Genomic DNA, 20,722 nt, shown 5'->3' with positions numbered 1-20,722 from the left:
CTTTTCATGTGTTTCTATGCTGAATTATGCTCCCATCATAGTGCTTACCTCATTTTGTATTATTAGGGAGACACATACATTGCATTGGCATGGACACTATTAATTATAGTGTTTTTTTTTAATTATGGATCTTGCTCCATTACATAAAGGGGAAGGGCAATGAATCACCATTAATTTCTTCTGGAAGTCAGAAACTACAACCAACAGAACCACATAAAAGCAATTCATGTATAACTAGACATTCAATGCATTCCACTATTCTAGTAGCATAAAGGCGTTTTTTTCCCCTTGAACTTGCTCAAATTAAAAAGATGTGAATGTTTCCTTGCTAATGACTTTTATTCCTGTACATACATAATGAATAATGTTGAATGTCAGTGAGCCATACATAGAAAATCCTCCTTTGCTTTCCAAGACTAGTTTTCCAGTTTAAAACAACTAACACACAAAATATGTGTGTACAGTATCACCCTTTGTGTCTACTGCTGTTAGAAGATGACTCTCAATTCCCATCCTAGCATAGGTGGGAACCTAAGAGTTATGTGACTGATGGGTTGTCCAATTTTGAAATCATTTTCCTAGAAATAAGCTCCTTGGAATGACTACCAACTTCCATATGGGCCTTAGGCAGTACTGTGCCCTGATCAGTAAGGAAGTATGCTTTATTATTAAACTATTCAAGTTCCACAAGTGGAGGAAATGTTAATTTAACTCCACACCCATCCATCTCTTCTCACTGAATCCTATGCTAACATATATATTGCCCATCAAAGCACCTAAATCAATGGTCCAATTAATGAGAACGTGCGGGGGAAGGGGAAGGCTCAAAATACTGAAATAATTCTCAGTGTTACATTTTAAGATTGCTTTTATTGCATTGAGCCTCTTCCTGTCTGGGCCAAGTGCTCTTCTTTAAAAAGGCTCTCTGCACCCCATATGGGAAACAGAAATGAGTGCATCTCAGGAAACGAAAATATCAACTCCCTGAAAACTTGGGCCAGAATGGCTATGTTCGCAGGTCACACCGACTCCCAACCTGGTTAACTATCCGTTAATGGAGCCTGTTACTGTATTGCAAAGAGGCGAGCACAGAAAATTGGGGCAGTTGAGTAAACCAGGCTTAAGCTGACCTGAGTAACCGAGCTGTGGGATTAAAACCGATTCATTTGCTCATCTTTATGTCCCCAAACCCTCTTTTTGGTTTCAAGTCAAACCCTGCAGAGACCAATGAAGCGCAAGATGCATGAAGTCCACACTGCGGCGCACGCTTAAATAGTACTTAGGCGGGAGGCCGCCGGCATCTACGCCTCCCACGGACGCCCCAAGGCCCCCAGCCCGCTCTCCCTAACGGAATCCGGCCTTAACCACGTCAGCGGAGGAAGGGAAGCCCTTCCCTCCTGCAGCTCTCGCGGGTGGAGCGCGGCGGCAGAGCGTGCTGGCAGCCAACCAGCCTTTGCCTTGTGTCCCGCCACTCCCCTCTTGTCACGTGTACGCTCCGGCCGTCTGAGTTTGCCTGCGGCCTGGCCTGTTCCTCCTCCTCCTCCCGCTGCCTGACGCTTCCCATCCCCCGGCCATGGCTTCTCTTAACGCTAACCATTCAATGAGGAACTGAGAGGAGCCGCGCCGGAGCGCCCCGAAGTTCTCCAAGCTCCCTTGAGCCGTGAGCCAAGCGCCCCCGTGGATTGTCAACGCTTCGGCGACCAGCCGCATTGCCCGCCCCGGGCCGGTCGTTGCTGAGTCCCGAGGCGGCCGGCCGGCTAGTTGGTCGGCAGGGCCAGGCCGGGCGCCGGCTTCCGAAGGCCGAGTGGAGAGGAAGAGGTGTCGGGGCGCGCCTTTGGCCGAGCCCGGGCCCCTGCCGCTGGAGCCACGATGAAGCTGGTACGGAAGGACATCGAGAAGGATAACGCCGGGCAAGTGACGCTCATCCCCGAGGACCCCGAGGATATGTGGCACGCCTACAACCTGCTGCAGGTGGGCGACAGCCTGCGGGCCTCCACCATACGAAAGGTGCAGACGGAGTCGTCCACGGGCAGCGTGGGCAGCAACCGTATCCGCACCACGCTCACTCTCTGCGTGGAGACAATCGACTTCGACTCACAGGCCTGCCAGCTGCGCGTCAAAGGCACCAACATCCAGGAGAACGAATACGTCAAGATGGGCGCTTATCACACCATCGAGTTGGAGCCTAACCGGCAGTTCACGCTAGCCAAGAAGCAGTGGGACAGCGTGGTGCTGGAGCGGATCGAGCAAGCCTGTGACCCGGCCTGGAGTGCAGACCTGGCCGCTGTGGTGATGCAGGAAGGGCTGGCCCACGTCTGCCTCGTCACCCCCAGTATGACGCTGACCCGGGCCAAGGTCGAGGTGAACATCCCTCGAAAGCGCCGGGGGAACTGCTCACAGCATGACCGGGCCCTGGAGAGGTTCTACGAGCAAGTGATGCAAGCCATCCAGCGCCACATTAACTTTGAAGTTGTCAAGTGTGTCCTGGTGGCCAGCCCGGGGTTCGTGAGAGAGCAGTTCTGCAACTACATGTTCCAGCAGGCTGTCAAGACTGACAACAAGTTGTTGCTGGAGAATCGCTCCAAATTCTTACAGGTAATTATAACTGAAGGTACTACATACCATCAGCTTAAGTGGTCTGTATCCATGCACCGGAGTTGTATAGTATATAGAAATGGGGGGTGTTGAAATACCTAACCATGTAATTTAAAAAATTACGTAATTTCATATGTAAGTTTAACAACACACAAAATACTGAGGCTTGGATCATCTAAATCAGCCCATAATATGTGTATGACTTTAAAAAAAAGTTTAGAAGGATGAATGGTCCTATAAATATTCTTAGTGCAGTCGGGTTTAGGAAATGTATCTGGCTGTCTTTCTAGTTCCATGCAGAAGACTCTGCTGTGATAAATAATAACCCTAACTCTAATCCAAACAGAGCTTGAAAACAGGAATGAGTTGACCGATGGTTTCTATATGATGTTCAAGCAGTCCAAGCCAGTGTAGTCTGTGGTGAAGAATTCTGGTACTTTCTGATCAGCAACATCAGAAGCCTACCTGTTGTTCAGTCCTGATTGCTTGCAGGCCTTCAACTGAAATGGTGGGGTGGGGGATTGCTCTCATTCCTGTGTTGTTATCCCCAATCTTTAGACATAGTTTTATGAAAAGAATGGCCTAATATATAAGCTAAATAAAAATAATTTTACAATGAAGCACTAATATGTATGGTTACTTAAGTCTAATATATATATATATATATATATGCTTAGTTAAACCCGTTTGCTCTGATTTAATCTATACAATGTATATACAATTTTAGCTCCTTTACAGATTCCCATTCCTATTTTTCTGCTTGAGACCTATTCTCAAAATAAGCTGTTTTATTAGAGCATGACTTACTGTTCTACTAGTAAAACAAATAAGAACTGGTTTGAGATGAATATATTTTATGAAGTGATGTGGAGCTTGACTGTTTACTTATCTAGGCAGAAGTACACCCATTAAGTTCAACTAGACATATTTCCCAGTAAATATTCTTAATAAAATACTCCTGGCTGACAAAGGTGACCTCAGAGCAAAATTCAAATAGGGCATTGCATTCTTGTAGTTCTTCAGCAGTTGAATATAATGTCTTCTTGAATGATCTGACTTTTTTTTCAGATTGATAAATTGTTTCTTCCCCGATAAGAAAAATATATAAGAATGTTTTCCTTGCATTTTAAAAACCTTTACTTGTTCCTGGGAATTTGGTTTCCAAGAGAAACTTATCATTATCATAGTAGATGTTTTCTGTTATTTTTCATGCTCTAGGTGCATTCCTCATCTGGACATAAATACGCACTGAAAGAAGCTCTCTGTGACCCAGCTGTGACTAGTCGGCTTGCTGATACCAAAGCAGCTGGTGAAGTCAAAGCTTTAGATGATTTCTACAAAATGCTACAACATGAGCCTGACCGGGCCTTTTATGGTCTCAAACATGTGGAAAAGGCTAACGAAGCTATGGCTATTGATACCCTGCTGATCAGCGATGAACTTTTTAGGCATCAAGATGTGGCTACTCGCAGTCGGTATGTCCGGCTCGTAGATAGCGTGCGTGAGAATATGGGCATGGTTCGTATCTTCTCTAGCCTTCATGTATCTGGGGAACAGCTTGGGCAACTGACTGGTGTAGCTGCTATTCTGCGTTTTCCTGTTGCGGAACTTTCTGACCAGGAAGATGAATCTAGTTCTGAAGATGATTGATGTTGGAGAACTATTTCACCCTTCTTGTATAATGACACTTCTTCCTTTATAATATTTGTCCCCAATAGTAGATGCCTTTCCAAACAAAACAGAACAAATAGAGAACACTATTTTTAAAAATGACTGGCCAAGTTATCATTTTGTGTGCTTGATACTTACGCATTTTTGTCGCTGTAGTGATAGTGGTTCTCCCCTAGCAAAACTGGGGTGACCTAACTTATTGGCAAACAATACTGGTGCTTTGTGGAACATGCAGAAACAATAAACTGATATCAGGAAAGAAGAATAACTTGCTTATTTGTGTATTTTAGGGGGAAACTGCTGCCATCTTTTCCTTATCCCTTTGCCCTCATAAAGACTACCTTGAAAAGAGATAATGTTTAGTCAGTAGGAATGGCTCAGATAGCGTGTGGCAAGTATAAATCTGTCACAATTTTCACTCTGAAATGTACTGACTGACTACTTCTGGAAGGAGTCAGATGTTTCCCTATTAGCAATTGACTGAACGTTTTCTTTTATTACAAATGAAATTTTAAATTCTTAGTTTTGAATGGAACTTTATTGACACAGCTAATGGCCAGAGAGATCACATAGTTATCAAATGTTATATCTAACAATATATTATTAAATAACCGAGAGTAAGCTATTTTTAAAAGGGATGAGGGGAGACTCAGTTGCAGTGGAAACAACATTTGTTAACTGGCTTGGCAGACCTAGCCATCCAGTTCAGTTCCAGTTAACATGATTAACATAAATAATATGCCTAATTATTTGTATTTATCCTTACACTATGAGTCTTGCAGCTATGAGGCATTATGTAGCATCCATGGAATATTATATTCGAACCACAGAACTGCTGTGGATTAGTTAACTTCCAGGAGATAAGTACATTTTGTAGCTGATAGAATAAACCTAGGGACACAGAATTCTCAGTCTAGAATCAGTCAGAAGTTGTGGTGGATTGCAGAGCTGGTGCCTCCTCCCCCTTGGGAAGGAGCACCAGCTCTGCAATCCACCACAGAAGTAGAAGCTTTCTCTAATGTGCCTTTTTCCTCCACACTCCCCACCGTGATCACCAGGGCCAGCCTAGTCCAGATGCAGCTCCTAAGCTTCCTTTGACTATGCTTGGGTAGTGTGGTTTTATGCCTTTTGAGGCAAGAACATATTAATTACATTGTGAGCTTCCCCAAAGCTTAGTAAAACAAAAATCCCAGTTCTACCTATTTATACCAGTACTTTATCCATGGTTTCTCCCAAATGTTAAGTGTGTTCCTCAGCCACCAAAAGATGGCCCACTTCTGTCCTAGCTTGAGGGCTCACTCATACTTCCTAGGAGTTGAAAGGGAGATTTTGCTTTCCCTTACTCTGTCTGTAGCCGTTCTGGTTTTCTTGGAATTTCCTGTGAACAGAAGAGGGACCCTTACATTGAGTAAGAAGAATAAAAAAAGTTGTTGGAAAAGAGCAAATGAGGGAAGGCAGGAAGGGCTGCAGGTGTGACTGCTGAAAAGCATGGATGTGTGAAGATTTCCCTGATTCCACTTGCTTGGTTGGGGCTGCCTGCCTGGTGAATTTAATATTTCTGTAATGCCTAACAAGACTTCTTTCTCTTTTCTTTCCGTCCCTGGCCAGTTATCTCTGCGGTCTTGTCACCATCCAGATTTGCCCTTCTTTTTCTCTTTCCATCCTTTCTAATGCAGCTACTCCTTTACCTCATTCATCCCATTTCCTGATTATCTTTTTTCTTTCCTGACATTTCTGTGAGAAAGTGTGAAAAGCGCAATCCCTAATTTTGGAGGCAATTACTTTTTTAAGTTACTAAGTCCAATTAATACAAATTTACTCTTGTCCTCATCCCACCTTTTTAAAGAACAGATGGCTTCTTTAAGGAATATAAACATGCATACAAGCACAGACATTTATTGCAGAGGGAATGAAATATTCAGAATTTGTTTCACTGGAGTTGGTAACCTTAGGTTGAAAAGATGGAAATTGGGATTAAAGAAATATCTTGTCATCTGCATATGTATGTATGTATATATGTGTGTGTGAATGTGTGTATGTTAAGGAATTATTTTTAAACAAACTGCATGGAAGTGGAAGAAGACAATAGAATAGGAAGAACAAGAGACCTCTTCCAGAAAATTAGAAACATTGGAGGTAAATTCCAGGCCAAAATGGGTATGATCAAAAACAAAGATGGCAAGGACCTAACAGAAGAAGAGATCAAGAAAAGATGGCAAGAATATACAGAAGACCTGTATAGGAAGGATAACAATATCGGGGATAGCTTTGATGGTGTGGTCAGTGAGCTAGAGCCAGACATCCTGAAGAGTGAGGTTGAATGGGCCTTAAGAAGCATTGCTAATAACAAGGGAGCAGGAGATGACGGCATCCCAGCTGAACTGTTCAAAATCTTGCAAGATGATGCTGTCAAGGTACTGCATGCTATATGCCAGCAAATTTGGAAAACACAAGAATGGCCATCAGATTGGAAAAAATAGACTTATATCCCCATACCAAAAAAGGGAAACACTAAAGAATGTTCAAACTATCGAACAGTGGCACTCATTTCACGTGCCAGTAAAGTAATGCTCAAGATCCTGCAAGGTAGACTTCAGCAATTCATGGAGCGAGAATTGCCAGATGTACAAGCTGAGTTTAGAAAAGGCAGAGGAACTAGGGACCAAATTGCCAATATCCGCTGGGTAATGGAAAAAGCCAGGGAGTTTCAGAAAAACATCTACTTCTGTTTTATTGACTATTCTAAAGCCTTTGACTGTGTGGACCATAACAAATTGTGGCAAGTTCTTAGTGGTATGGGGATACCAAGTCATCTTGTCTGCCTTCTGAAGAATCTGTATAACGACCAAGTAGCAACAGTAAGAACAGACCATGGAACAACGGACTGGTTTAAGATTGGGAAAGGAGTACGGCAGGGCTGTATACTCTCACCCTACCTATTCAACTTGTACGCAGAACACATCATGCGACATGCTGGGCTTGAGGAATCCAAGGCTGGAGTTAAAACCACTGGAGGAAACATTAACAATCTCAGATATGCAGATGATACCACTTTGATGGCTGAAAGCGAAGAGGAACTGAGGAGCCTTATGATGAAGGTGAAAGAAGAAAGTGCAAAAGCTGGCTTGCAGCTAAACCTGAAAAAAACCAAGATTATGGCAACCAGCTTGATTGATAACCGGCAAATAGAGGGAGAAAATGTAGAATCAGTGGAAGACTTTGTATTTCTAGGTGCGAAGATTACTGCAGATGCTGACTGCAGTCAGGAAATCAGAAGACGCTTAATCCTTGGGAGAAGAGCAATGACAAATCTCGATAAAATAGTTAAGAGCAGAGACATCACACTGACAACAAAGGTCCGCATAGTTAAAGCAATGGTGTTCCCCGTAGTGACATATGGCTGCGAGAACTGGACCATAAGGAGGACTGAGAGAAGGAAGATAGATGCTTTTGAACTGTGGTGCTGGAGGAAAATTCTGTGAGTGCCTTGGACTGCAAGAAGATCAAACCAGTCCATCCTTCAGGAAATAAAGCCAGACTGCTCACTGGAGGGAATAATATTAAAGGGAAAACTGAAATACTTTGGCCACATAATGAGAAGACAGGACACCCTGGAGAAGATGCTGATGCCAGGGAGAGGGGGGGGGGGGCAAAAGGAAGAGGGGCCAACCAAAGGCAAAGTGGATGGATGATATTCTAGAGGTGACGGACTCATCCCTGGGGGAGCTGGGGGTGTTGACGACCGACAGGAAGCTCTGGCGTGGGCTGGTCCATGAAGTCACGAAGAGTCAGAAGCGACTAAACGAATAAACGTGTGTATGTGTGCACACACAATTTCTTTTGGGAGGACGGTATTTTAAATTTGGAGTTGTTGGAGTTTTGGATATAGGGGACGTGATGGCTCAGTGGTTAAGACACCAGGCTTGTCGACCGGAAGGTTGCACGTTTGGCAGTTCGAGACCCGAGCACTGAGTGACGGAGTGAGCCCCCGCACTTGCCCCAGCTCTTGCCAACCTAGCAATTCAAAAGCATGCAAATGCGACTAGATAAATAGGTACCGCTTCAGCAGGAAGGTAACAGCATTTCTGTGACTTGTCATGCTGGCCACTTGACTGCGGAAGTGTCTTCAGACAACGCTGGCTCTTTGGCCATGAAACAGAGATGAGCACTGCCCCCTAGTGTCGGACACGACTAAATGGGAACCTTTGCCTTTACCTTTACCTTTTGGATAAATAACAGTAAATAGATGTTAGAGCATCCCACATTCCACCCATAAGAAATTGTAAGGTAAATACTCTTTCAGCAAATAGAATGAGTGCTGGCTGAAAAACACACACACACACACACACACACAGATAAAAAAAAATTAGGACACTTTGGCCCAGTCCTCATTTAAAACAAGATATGGTGCAGTATGTCAACAGCATGATCAAATTCTAGTCTACCATGTTACATTGCCTTGGTTGTATAACTACACAAGTTTCATTTTATGCACCAGAGCTTCCCCCCTGATTCCTCAGTTTTATCCACTTGGAAGAACATATAAGCTTTGATTTTGGCTTATTTGTCCATTTAAATGGAGCCCTAATAAATTAAACCTACTTTATATGTTGCAGTGAAGAATGCTTTCGCTTGCTAGATTTTAACAGTCTAGTATTAAATCCAGGGAAGTATTAATTACAAGATTTGAGCCTTTGCAAAATATTTAATTGTGTTTTACTTGACTGGATGGTTGCCTACTTTTAATAAAGAGAGCTGTATTTTTAATGTACTTATTGTTTACGAGTAATAGTCGAAAATGTCAGTTTCTTCTTTGGCAAAGGTTAAAGATGTAGACTGAGAAGCTAGAAGAAAAGTTAAACAGAAGTTCTTTTATGGTTTATCGGAATAAATAGGCATGTTTGAATTCTTCACTGAAAAATGGAAAGCTTTGTGGAACGTTTTATCAGAAATACTGGTTGTTAGCCAAGTGTGAAATTAATAGCTATATACATTTCTGATGTGGCCTTTAAATACCTCAGCCTAAAGATGGTTAATAGGGCATGAGGAAAATTCCATAATGAATGCCAACAAGCATATTTTTCAGATGGCAGAGGATTCTACACGCTCTAGCTGTATAATACTGTAACAGCCTTAGCAGCAAAAATCCAGAACTTAGAGGCATTCGTTAGAAGATCACTGTATAGTCGACCATGATAAGGTTTTCTTGTCTAACTTTTTACCAGAAGGCAGCAAAATATGGCTGGTATTCAAATAACTGTTGGGTTCAAAGAAAAGGAGGGAAAAATATTACTTACAACATATTTAGTATCAGTGCAAAAGAGGTGGGCTTATGAATAATATGTGCACTGGGTATACAAGTATACAGCTAACGGCATGATCCTGCTGCTTCCTATATTCATTGAACTGAACAATTCATGTAATCTGGCAAAAGCAAATTGTTCAGCTGTTCTCAGTCCCAGTCAGCCTTACTGTTAAGTATTAAGCTGCTTGCTACTTGATAGTTCCTACACTTTATTTCTTGGTTGACTTAGATCAGTGTTTTCTCCTTGGATCAGTGTTTTAAGATGTGTGGACTTCAGCTCCCAGAATTTCCCAACCAGCATGCTGGCTGGAGAATTCTGAGAGCTGAAGACCACACAAAGTTGCCAAGTTTGAAAAATACTGCCTTAGATGAAGAGCATGACAGAATGCTTGGATCCAATGTGACCTGCAACAAAATGTTGCAGCATGGAATGTTTATTCAGGTTCTGGCCAGCCCACAATGCCCTCTTTCTCTTCTTCATTGTCTCCCCCCCCCCCCCCCCCCAATTTCTCCCCTCTCAACCTTTAGTCAACAGTTTGGGCCCATGAGTATGACCAGCTTTCCTGTGTGGTGTTTCCTGTTTATTTAACATAGGCCTACATTATCTGGCTGTAAAAATCCAGAAGAGTACTAGAGGGCATCAGAGATACTTTTTCTGTCTCTTTGCTGGCCACCAGCAGTCGTCTAGATATTTGCAACCTAGATACCGTAGGCATATTTTAAAAGAGGGTTTTGAACTACTGCAAATCTTAAGGTATCCCCAAGTATCCTAAACCCTTCTCAATCTGTATACAGTTGTAATCGAAATTATTCAACCCCCATTGCAAATCAGGTTGATTGTCAAAATATACAGACTTTCAGCTATTTGCAATGAACAAATCAAACAAAAGCAATTGAAATAGCTCAACACAACAAATGCTTCAAGTGGTGTCCCCAAATTCAACTGAAAATGCAACTTACAATGACTTTTCCAGTCTCAAAATTATTTAGCCCCTTCATGGAAAGCATCTTCAGTACTCAGTAGAGCACCCTTTTGCTGTTATGACCTGCTGCAAATGAGATGCATAGCCAGACACCAGCTTCTGGCAATGTGCCTTAGGAATCTTAGCCCATTCCTCATGAGCAATGGCCTCCAGTTCAGTAATGTTATTGGGTTTGCATGCTGCAACCGCCTTCTTCAAATCCCACCAGAGATTTTCTATGGGGTTCAAGTCAGGTGACTGTGATGGCAACTGTAGAATCTTCCAGGACTTCTGCATTCAAGCCTTAGTGGAATTTGAGGTATGCTTGGGATCATTGTCCTGTTAGAAGGTCCAATGACGCCCAAGCTTCAGCTTCCTTACAGACGGTATGACGTTTTCTCCTGGGATTTCCTGATACTTCAATGAATCCATCTTGCAGTCCACACGCTGCAGGTTTCCAGTGCCAGAGGATGCAAAGCAGCCCCAGAGCATCACCAAGCCACCACCATGCTTAACTGTAGGCAGAGTGTACTTTTTCGTGTATGCTTCATTCTTCTTTCTCCAGACATACCGCTGATCCATCGGGCTGAAAGGTTCCAGTTTTGTTTCATTGCTCCACAGAACAGAATCCCAAAACTTCTGTGGCTTATTGATATGATTTTGAGCATATTGGAGCTGACTTTTCTTGTGCTTTTGGGTCAGTAGTGGTGCACATCTTGGAGTTCTGGCATGGAAACTTTCTGTGTTTAGTACGTGCCTTACTGTGCTCACTAAAACCTCAGTGCCTGTTGCCACCAAGTCTTGCTGCAGGTCTTTTGCAGTCACTTGAGGGTGTCTCTCAACCTGCCTTCTCAAAAATCTGGTTGCAGCCATTGACAGCTTCCTTTTTCTGCCCCGTCCAGGTAGCATAACCACTGTTCCTGTAACTTTGAACTTGAGAACTATGCTTCCAACGGTGTCTCTAGGAACATTCAGTGCTTTTGCTATCTTTTTGTATCCTGTTCCTTGTTTGTGAAGGGCGATGATCGCTTCTCTTACCTTTTTGGACCATTCTTTCGACTTAGCTATATTGTATTTCTAACATGCAGTCAAACAAGACACTCAACAAACCCCTAGCCAGTTCAGGTATTTCATGTGTTCCAGCTCAAGCACACCTGGTGCAGCTAATGATGCCCTTGATTAGTTGCATCAGGTGTGCTTGAGACGACACCTGTTTTGCATACTGTATGTGTGCTGTTGTGACAGATTCTATTCAGGGGGTTGAATAATTCTGAGACTGGAGAAGTCATTGTAAGTTGCATTTTCAGTTGAATTTGGGAATACCACCTGAAGCATTTGTTGTGTTGAGCTATTTCAATTGCTTTTGTTTGATTTGTTCATTGCAAACAGCTGAAAGGCTGTACATTTTGACAACCTGATTTGCAATGGGGGTTGAATAATTTCAAATACAACTGTAGATGGTACTGTTATGGATATATAAAGATCCCTGATGGTATTGGGGAGAGGTAGATAAAACAGACAGACATACACACACGCATGCATACACAGAAGAGATATCTCTATGTTAGTCTTTGGTTAAATAGCAATTGTTCATGAATACAATTTTTGGATTATCTTTACCACTTTTAGTGGGCTTCCTCTTAAACTATTCTTTTAGCATAATACTTATCTGCATTTTTTAAATCTTTGTAACAGCAAAGCCAAAAAAGTGCTTCCTTCTTTCTCTTCTCAATCAATGATTTAAAAAAAAAAACTATTTTGCCCCTACAGTATTTGCTATTTTCTTATGAGTCAAAAGAACACTAATGGAAGCCGGCAGACTTTTCTTCCATTTTTTTTCAGCCTCTACTACTGTAAAAGGCCCTGAACGGCTTGATGATGTACTCATAAAGGTATGATGAATCCTAGCATCGCTTAAACATCAACAACTTTTTACAATGTTTTATGTTCCTGAGAACATAATCCACAAGAAATGACTTCACTGCATAGTCCATTAATAGAAATTGAATGGACAAAGGATCACTGGGTTCTCTTTTCAACTGATATAGGACCGAACACTCTGATTCACACTCTAGACCCTGTCCAGATCACCTTCCCTCTTCTCTAAGTGCCTGTGATTTAAGATCTAGCGGAGAAGCCGGTTTGAGGGTGTCACATTTGCTATGGCTCACTATGTAGTGACCTGAAAGAGGGCATTCATCGTACTAGAACCTGGTTTGCAGCATTCCTTCCTAGTTCATTTGCAGCTGGAACTAAGATTATAACTTTCAGCACCAGCGTAAACAATATCTGCTCATGTAAACTTTTGGCTTAAATTTGGGGTGCTTCTCTTTCTGTTTTGTTTTGCCATTAATGTTCTGCATCATGAAATTTTATGGATTTAAACATTAGTTTGGTAGAGATGTTTTACTGTGAGAGTATGAAAATGTACATATTTTTTTAACTGTAAATCTTGTTTTACTCTGTGTACAGTAATTTTTAAAGGAATTGTATTACTTTGAAATTGTTTCTAACAATGAAAACATCAGCAAAATATTACTTAAAACAGATACCAAAGTAAGATGGGTATGCAGCCTTTTTCAAACCAAGCGACATTTACTTGTGAGTGGCACACCAAAGGTTGCCCTGTGTGAAGTGGGCAGGGCCATGGCAAAATAACTGCATTTGATTTAGGACAGTTTGTGTGATCATTTTTTTCTGTTTTGATAACTTTCCCTTGATATCACATTAAACATTACTGTACAACAGTGGAAGATATAGGAGGCACCTGGGAGCTATCCTCAAGACTTCTAATATCCACAGTTGGCACACTCTATCAAAAAAGTTTCTTGAATCTCAGAATATTCCAGGATTGACATTTGATGTACCAAGTGATAGAGAAAGCATAATAGCATGGTTGCTTCTAATACTGTGCTGAAATCTATCTTCCAATTTCTTTTAAAAGTTTTCTTCTGCAAAAGAGGCTTCATTCTTAAGATGTTTAACCCTTCTCTAGACTGTCTTCTATGGCTATAGGTTTTTTGCATCTTCTCTGATCGCATTTCCCATTCTGTAATCTGTAAAGAGTTACCTTGTCGTGGTGCTGGAGCTTGAGCACCTCAATGATGCCATGAGCTAAACCGTGAAGGGCCACCCAAGACGGGAAGGTCATGACAGAGAGGTCAGACTAAATGCAATCCCTGGGGAAGGTAAGGGCAACCCACCCCAGTATTCTTGCCATGAAAACTCAATGGATCAGTACAACCAGAGATATGTCGGTATACCATCGGTAGATGAGACCCCCAGGTCGGAAGATGGTCAAAATGCTACTGGGGAGGAACAGAGGATGAGTTCAACTAGCTCCAGATGTGATGATGCAGCTAGCTCACAACCAAAAGGACAGCTAGCGGCCAACGGTGCTAGTGGTGAACGGCAAATCCAATGTTCTAAGGATCAACACACCATTGGAACCTGGAATGTAAGATCTATGAGCCAGGACAAATTGGATGTGGTTATTGGTGAGATGTCAAGATTAAAGATAGACATTCTGGGCATCAGTGAACTGAAATGGACTGGAATGGGCCACTTCACATCAAATGACCACCAGATCTACTACTGTGGACAAGAGGACCACAGAAGAAATGGAGTAGCCTTCATAATTAATAGTAAAGTGGCTAAAGCAGTGCTTAGATACAATCCAAAAAATGATAGAATGATCTCAATTCGAATTCAGGGCAAGCCATCTAACATCACAGTGATCCAAATATACGCCCCAAACATAAATGCTGAAGAAGCTGAAGTAGAGCAGTTCTATGAGGATCTGCAGCACCTACTGGACAACACGCCTAAAAGAGATGTTATTTTCATCACAGGAGACTGGAATGCTAAGGTGGGCAGTCAAATGACACCTGGAATTACAGGTAAGCATGGCCTGGGAGAACAAAACGAAGCAGGACATAGGCTGATAGAATTTTGCCAAGACAACTCACTCTGCATAACAAACACTCTCTTCCAGCAACCTAAGAGATGGCTTTATACATGGACTTCACCAGATGGACAACACCAAAACCAGATTGACTACATCCTTTGCAGCCAAAGGTGGCGGACATCTATACAGTCAGTAAAAACAAGACCTGGAGCTGACTGTAGTTCAGATCATGAACTTCTTCTTGCACAAATTAGGATCAGACTAAAGAGACTAGGGAAGACCCACAGATCAGCTAGATATGAGCTCACTAATATTCCTAAGGAATATGCAGTGGAGGTGAAGAATCGATTTAAGGCACTGGACTTGGTAGATAGGGTCCCAGAAGAACTCTGGACAGAAGTTTGCAACATTGTTCAGGAGGCGGCAACAAAATACATCCCAAAGAAAGAGAAAACCAAGAAGGCAAAATGGCTGTCTGCTGAGACACTAGAAGTAGCCCAAGAAAGAAGGAAAGCAAAAGGCAACAGTGATAGGGGGAGATATGCCCAATTAAATGCAAAATTCCAGAGGTTAGCCAGAAGAGATAAGGAATTATCTTTAAACAAGCAACGCGCGGAAGTGGAAGAAGACAATAGAATAGGAAGGACAAGAGACCTCTTCCAGAAAATTAGAAACATCGGAGGTAAATTCCAGGCCAAAATGGGTATGATCAAAAACAAAGATGGCAAGGACCTAACAGAAGAAGAAGAGATTAAGAAAAGATGGCAAGAATATACGGAAGACCTGTATAGGAAGGATAACAATATCGGGGATAGCTTTGACGGTGTGGTCAGTGAGCTAGAGCCAGACATCCTGAAGAGTGAGGTTGAATGGGCCTTAAGAAGCATTGCTAATAACAAGGCAGCAGGAGACGACGGCATCCCAGCTGAACTGTTCAAAATCTTGCAAGATGATGCTGTCAAGGTACTGCATGCTATATGCCAGCAAATTTGGAAAACACAAGAATGGCCATCAGAGCGGAAAAAATCAACTTATATCCCCATACCAAAAAAGGGGAGCAGTAAAGAATGTTCAAACTATCGAACAGTGGCACTCATTTCACGTGCCAGTAAAGTAATGCTCAAGATCCTGCAAGGTAGACTTCAGCAATTCATGGAGCGAGAATTGCCAGATGTACAGGCTGGGTTTAGAAAAGGCAGAGGAACTAGGGACCAAATTGCCAATATCCGCTGGGTAATGGAAAAAGCCAGGGAGCTTCAGAAAAACATCTACTTCTGTTTTATTGACTATTCTAAAGCCTCTGACTGTGTGGACCATAACAAATTGTGGCAAGTTCTTAGTGGTATGGGGATAGCAAGTCATCTTGTCTGCCTCCTGAAGAATCTGTATAACGACCAAGTAGCAACAGTAGGAACAGACCACGGAACAACGGACTGGTTTAAGATTGGGAAAGGAGTACGGCAGGGCTGTATACTCTCACCCTATCTATTCAACTTGTATGCAGAACACATCATGTGACATGCTGGGCTTGAGGAATCCAAGGCTGGAGTTAAAATTTCTGGAAGAAACATTAACAATCTCAGATATGCAGATGATACCACTTTGATGGCTGAAAGCGAAGAGGAACTGAGGAGCCTTATGATGAAGGTGAAAGAAGAAAGTGCAAAAGCTGGCTTGCAGCTAAACCTCAAAACAACCAAGATTATGGCAACCAGCTTGATTGATAACTGGCAAATAGAGGGAGAAAATGTAGAAGCAATGAAAGACTTTGTATTTCTAGGTGTGAAGATTACTGCAGATGCTGACTGCAGTCAGGAAATCAGAAGACACTTAATCCTTGGGAGAAGAGCAATGACAAATCTCGATAAAATAGTTAAGAGCCAGAGACATCACACTGACAACAAAGGTCCGCATAGTTAAAGCAATGGTGTTCCCCGTAGTAACATATGGCTGCGAGAACTGGACCATAACGAAGACTGAGAGAAGAAAGACCGATGCTTTTGAACTGTGGTGCTGGAGGAAAATTCTGAGAGTGCCTTGGACTGCAAGAAGATCAAACCAGTCCATCCTCCAGGAAATCAAGCCAGACTGCTCACTGGAGGGAATGATATTAAAGGCAAAACTGAAATACTTTGGCCGCATAATGAGAAGACAGGACACCCTGGAGAAGATGTTGATACTAGGGAGAGTGGAGGGGAAAAGGAAGAGGGGCCGACTAAGGGCAAGATGGATGGATAATATTCTAGAGGTGATGGACTCGTCCCTGGGGGAGCTGGGGGTGTTGACGGCCAACCTGAAGCTCTGGCGTGGGGTTGGTCCATGAAGTCACAAAGAGTCGGAAGCGACTGAACGAATAAACAACAACAACAATCTGTAAAGAGCCCATGGAAGGATTGATATCCTTTCCTGGAGAGAGACTTGCCTTGTTCTTAATCACTCATGTGAATGTAAGAATCCCCATTCCCCTCTGTAAGAATTTCCCCAAGTTTTCTTCTCTTTCCAACTGTTTTTGACAAAGCCATTTTTTTCTATCACATTGACTGAATCTTGCTGGAGAAAATTACAGAAGACACCTTTCATGTAGCACCAAAACTCTCCTTACTGAAAACTAGTGCCACCCTAGAAGGTTGACCACTTCAGGGATTTTATTTATTATTTATTTGATTGGTTGGTTGGTTGATTTGTTAGTTCCCACATGGCGGCAGCACCTAGCTGACTGACTTTACCTGGGTTTGCAAGCTAAGCAGGGTCTGACCAGGTTAATTCTTGTATGGGAGACACTCAGGGAATTCCAGGCCTGTAGGCTAAGATGGAAAGTAAAGCTAAATCCCCAAAAAATATCCTGGAAGAAGGCAAGGGCAATCCACTTCCAAGAAAACTTCCTAATGTCCTTCAAGTTGCCAAGAGGCATGTTCAGCTCAAGGGGATCTTTATCTTCTTTTTTCCCACATCAAAAGATGTTTCCCTGCTACTTTTGATTTGCACCAAATACAGAGTGAGTTTCACACCTATGGGGCACGATGCTGGAAATATTAATTTCTGGGCTTTGCAGTCATTCATCTAATGTACAATTACAGCCTGTGACCAGGCTTATTTGTCCTACATTGAAACAAAATATTTTGAATAGTTACAGTGCCCAAAAGTTTACTAAGTCCTCCAGGAGAAAGAAAAATAATACTGTGAGTCACCAACACAACCAAGTACGTGATGTTTTGATAACAACTCTGGTGCCTTTGCTGAGAGGTTATGCTAAAGACAAAACAGTATATCCTTTAGAAAACAATGCTTTGAATTCATTTTTTTGTCACAGAATAGTATAAGGATCTGTTCATGTTGTTTCTGCCTTTCTGTTTGCCTGTTTGTTTGTCTTCCATCAATCACAGCTGGTGACAATATGACAACATGACAAATTGTACTACAGCTGAGGAGGGACATGAATCTGGTTTTGGCAATCATCAGAACATGAGCACTGGATCAGACCCTTGGCCCATCTAGTCCAGCAGTCTGTTCTCACAGTGGCCAACCAACTGCACAAGGAAGCCAATAGTCTTCCAGTAGATGTCCTTCAGAACAAAATTCCATCTTCCATCTTCTTCCGTATTCCATCCCAAATCCCATATTCCATCCCAATAAAAATCCCATGCTTCATCCATTTTACAAAACTGACCATATGCTCTTGCAACAACAGAATATTTGATTCCAAAGAAGCTTTACTATTTAACAGTCCACTTAAGTAGTAAATTTAGCACACAGCAGTCTAACAGGAAACCTTCTGTGTATCTGTTATCATATAGTGACATGCATCTCCTAGGTCACTGTTGCTGAGAACTTATTTCAATTTCAATTTTCTGATGGCCTTTAAGCAACAAATAAAACACCATCACTGAGAATGGCTCATTCTTCTCCATTCTTTCCTTTTTTAAAAAAAACAGTTCTGCTGCATCTCTCTCTGTCATTCAACGTTGATGTGAAAGATACTATGACTTTTAGTGGCCCTGTTGAAGACATGTTTGGATATAGTGTTCAACAATTTGAAAATGAAGAGGGGAAATGGTGAGATTATTTGTTTAATACTTATTTTCCCCTTCCAACCCTTCCCATACCTCTATAACTTAATGATTCCTTAGTTATTTAGGATTTCATAGGTCATGATGAACACCTTGTGATGTTTCTAGAAAAAGAATAAGTAATCAGTGAAGCCGCCTTAACTCGGTACTTCCATCTCCTTTTATAAACATGTTTTTCTTCCACTAGCTTTTCTACATGTAACTTTTCTTAGATAGTAAATTATTACATTTAATTTAAGATATTTTGAAAAAAAAAGTCCTATGTCTACCGAAGCAAATATTATGTATTGCACTGACAATATGAATATTATCCTTCTGCAGGGTCCTTATTGGTTCTCCCTTGGCTGGTCAACCCCAAAAGAAAACAGGCGATGTCTATAAATGCCCTGTAGGACAGGGTGATGGTTTGCCATGTGTAAAATTAAACTTGCCAGGTAAGAAAGTAAATGGTTTAAAAGAAATTCCAAATTGACCTAGCAAAACAAGATCGATACATAAGCCAAAAGATGATTAAACAAAGGACCAGAGATAACAAGCATCCATAATCACAGGGCACTCACTATACAGGCTGGTGATAAAAGGAAATCAAATTCCCCTCTCCAAAGTGGAGGGTGCTACAAGAGAGTTTGTGAGAACTGACCTGGTATAACTTCTGATGTACTCTTTCCACTCACTTCCCATTTTTATATGGGTGTGCAGGGTCTTTTAGCTGTATTTGCTACTTCTGAGAATCTTTTGCCAGACACTTCCTCCACTGTCAGTTATATGTATTTTACTAACAGAGGAACTAGTGTGAGTTGTCTTACATCGCCATTCCCATAACCTCTTTTCCCCACTGAAATATTATGTATACAGCTGATAATTTACCGATCCAACAGTAGAGCTATACAGAAGATGACAAGTTTATTTGTTCCTAATTTTCAAGTTTAAATGGATGCCTCTCTCCTACCGTCACTCTGTTGCTATTTTGACATTCTCTTTGAGGTTCAGGAAAACTATGCGAAGCATTATCCCAGACAAAGATTCTGGGATGAGAGCCAGGCATTTGACTTGTACTTCATAGTTTTAACCGAGAGGGAACAGGGAGGAGGAAGGAAGAGAAGCCAGCAAGATCCATGTTTTGCATAAAAGTTTGGTGTTTTAAGCAGGCTACTATATGATTTAATGCCTTGTTTGCATGTATCCCCATATTTAACTTTTTTTAATCTATCTATAGCTGACACTTCCATTCCTCAAGTTACAGAAGTAAAGGAGAATATGACTCTTGGGTCAACCTTAGTGACAAATCCCAAAGGAGGGTTTTTGGTGAGCATATGTGTCTCTGGAAAATAAATAAAGAATATGCATATTTACCATATCATGGGTCAAATGAAAGGCTTCCACAAATGGAAGGGATTTTTTCCATTTATAGTAGGAGTACAGACCTTGCCCAGATATTGTTGGACTGAAGATCCTATTACTCTTGAATATTCAACATGATGAGGCTGATGAGGGTTGGAGTCTAGCTACTTAAGTATACACAATAAGGGAAAGCTATTTTCTGTCCACATAGGACACTAGATCCATCAGTGATTCCACAGATGGAAATGAGGAGGGCAACTTTTCATCAGTGCTGCCTTCTTCCTCCTGCTCCCTCTACCATTTCTGGTGCTATGCTGAGTAATGCTCTAACCAATGTCATGAAGCAAATATTCAGATAGTGAGCAGAATTGCAGGATCACTGAGAACGCCTCCTTGAGTTATTTATAAAAATAATAAAGGCGGGATAAAAATTAAATAAATAAATAAACCAAGATTTCCAAGCTCTATGAATTGAATCCCGCTACCTGAATTTTGGATTCAACCCAATATTAGTAAAATATAGAGAAATGCCTCTTTGATGCATAGATAACCAGCACAAATACTTGGATCTACTTAGGAGGTACTTTATATATTCCATGCCAAGGAGTAATTTTTGAAGGAGTCTGTATTAGTCTATGGTAATAAAAAATCAGAGTCTGGTAGCACATTTTCAGATTAACAAATTAATGTATAAGGCTTAAGTTTTCATGAACTTTGGCTCACTTCCTCAGATGCATGAACTGGCTAAACTGATACAAGATTTAAATTAGAATGAGCCAGGGGAAAAAGGTAGGGTGGTTATGGAGATGCTGGTTGCACTGAGAGAAATTACAAGTACCTTATCTATTAGCAATCGTAATGGGTTAAAAACCCA

The 20,722-nt window shown here is 41.7% G+C and overlaps 2 protein-coding genes across 2 annotated transcripts in view; both read left to right on the top strand.

The window, feature by feature from the left end:
- The window catches only part of ITGA1 (integrin subunit alpha 1), a 97,347-nt gene that overhangs the window by 11,739 nt on the left and 64,886 nt on the right, over positions 1-20,722 (top strand). The window contains exons 2-4 of the mRNA XM_063295672.1: positions 18,373-18,493; positions 18,829-18,941; positions 19,724-19,812. Of these exons, the coding sequence (XP_063151742.1) occupies positions 18,373-18,493; positions 18,829-18,941; positions 19,724-19,812 (323 nt within the window). The remainder of the gene's footprint in view (positions 1-18,372; positions 18,494-18,828; positions 18,942-19,723; positions 19,813-20,722) is intronic.
- PELO (pelota mRNA surveillance and ribosome rescue factor) lies at positions 1,747-4,498 on the top strand. The gene is made up of 2 exons (XM_063295673.1): positions 1,747-2,595; positions 3,814-4,498. Exons 1-2 carry the CDS (start codon positions 1,870-1,872, stop codon positions 4,243-4,245), a joined length of 1,158 nt encoding a protein of 385 aa, XP_063151743.1. The 5' UTR covers positions 1,747-1,869; the 3' UTR covers positions 4,246-4,498.

This window comes from Candoia aspera, chromosome 2, assembly GCF_035149785.1.
Source record: "Candoia aspera isolate rCanAsp1 chromosome 2, rCanAsp1.hap2, whole genome shotgun sequence".
Classification (NCBI taxonomy): domain Eukaryota; kingdom Metazoa; phylum Chordata; class Lepidosauria; order Squamata; family Boidae; genus Candoia; species Candoia aspera.
This window is presented reverse-complemented; position numbering and strand designations above follow the sequence as displayed.

Coding starts and splice junctions, on each gene's coding strand:
- PELO (XM_063295673.1), top strand. CDS start 1,870: ATGAAGCTGGTACGGAAGGACATCGAGAAGGATAACGCCGGGCAAGTG. Junction 2,596..3,813: donor ATCGCTCCAAATTCTTACAG/GTAATTATAACT, acceptor TTCATGCTCTAG/GTGCATTCCTCATCTGGACA.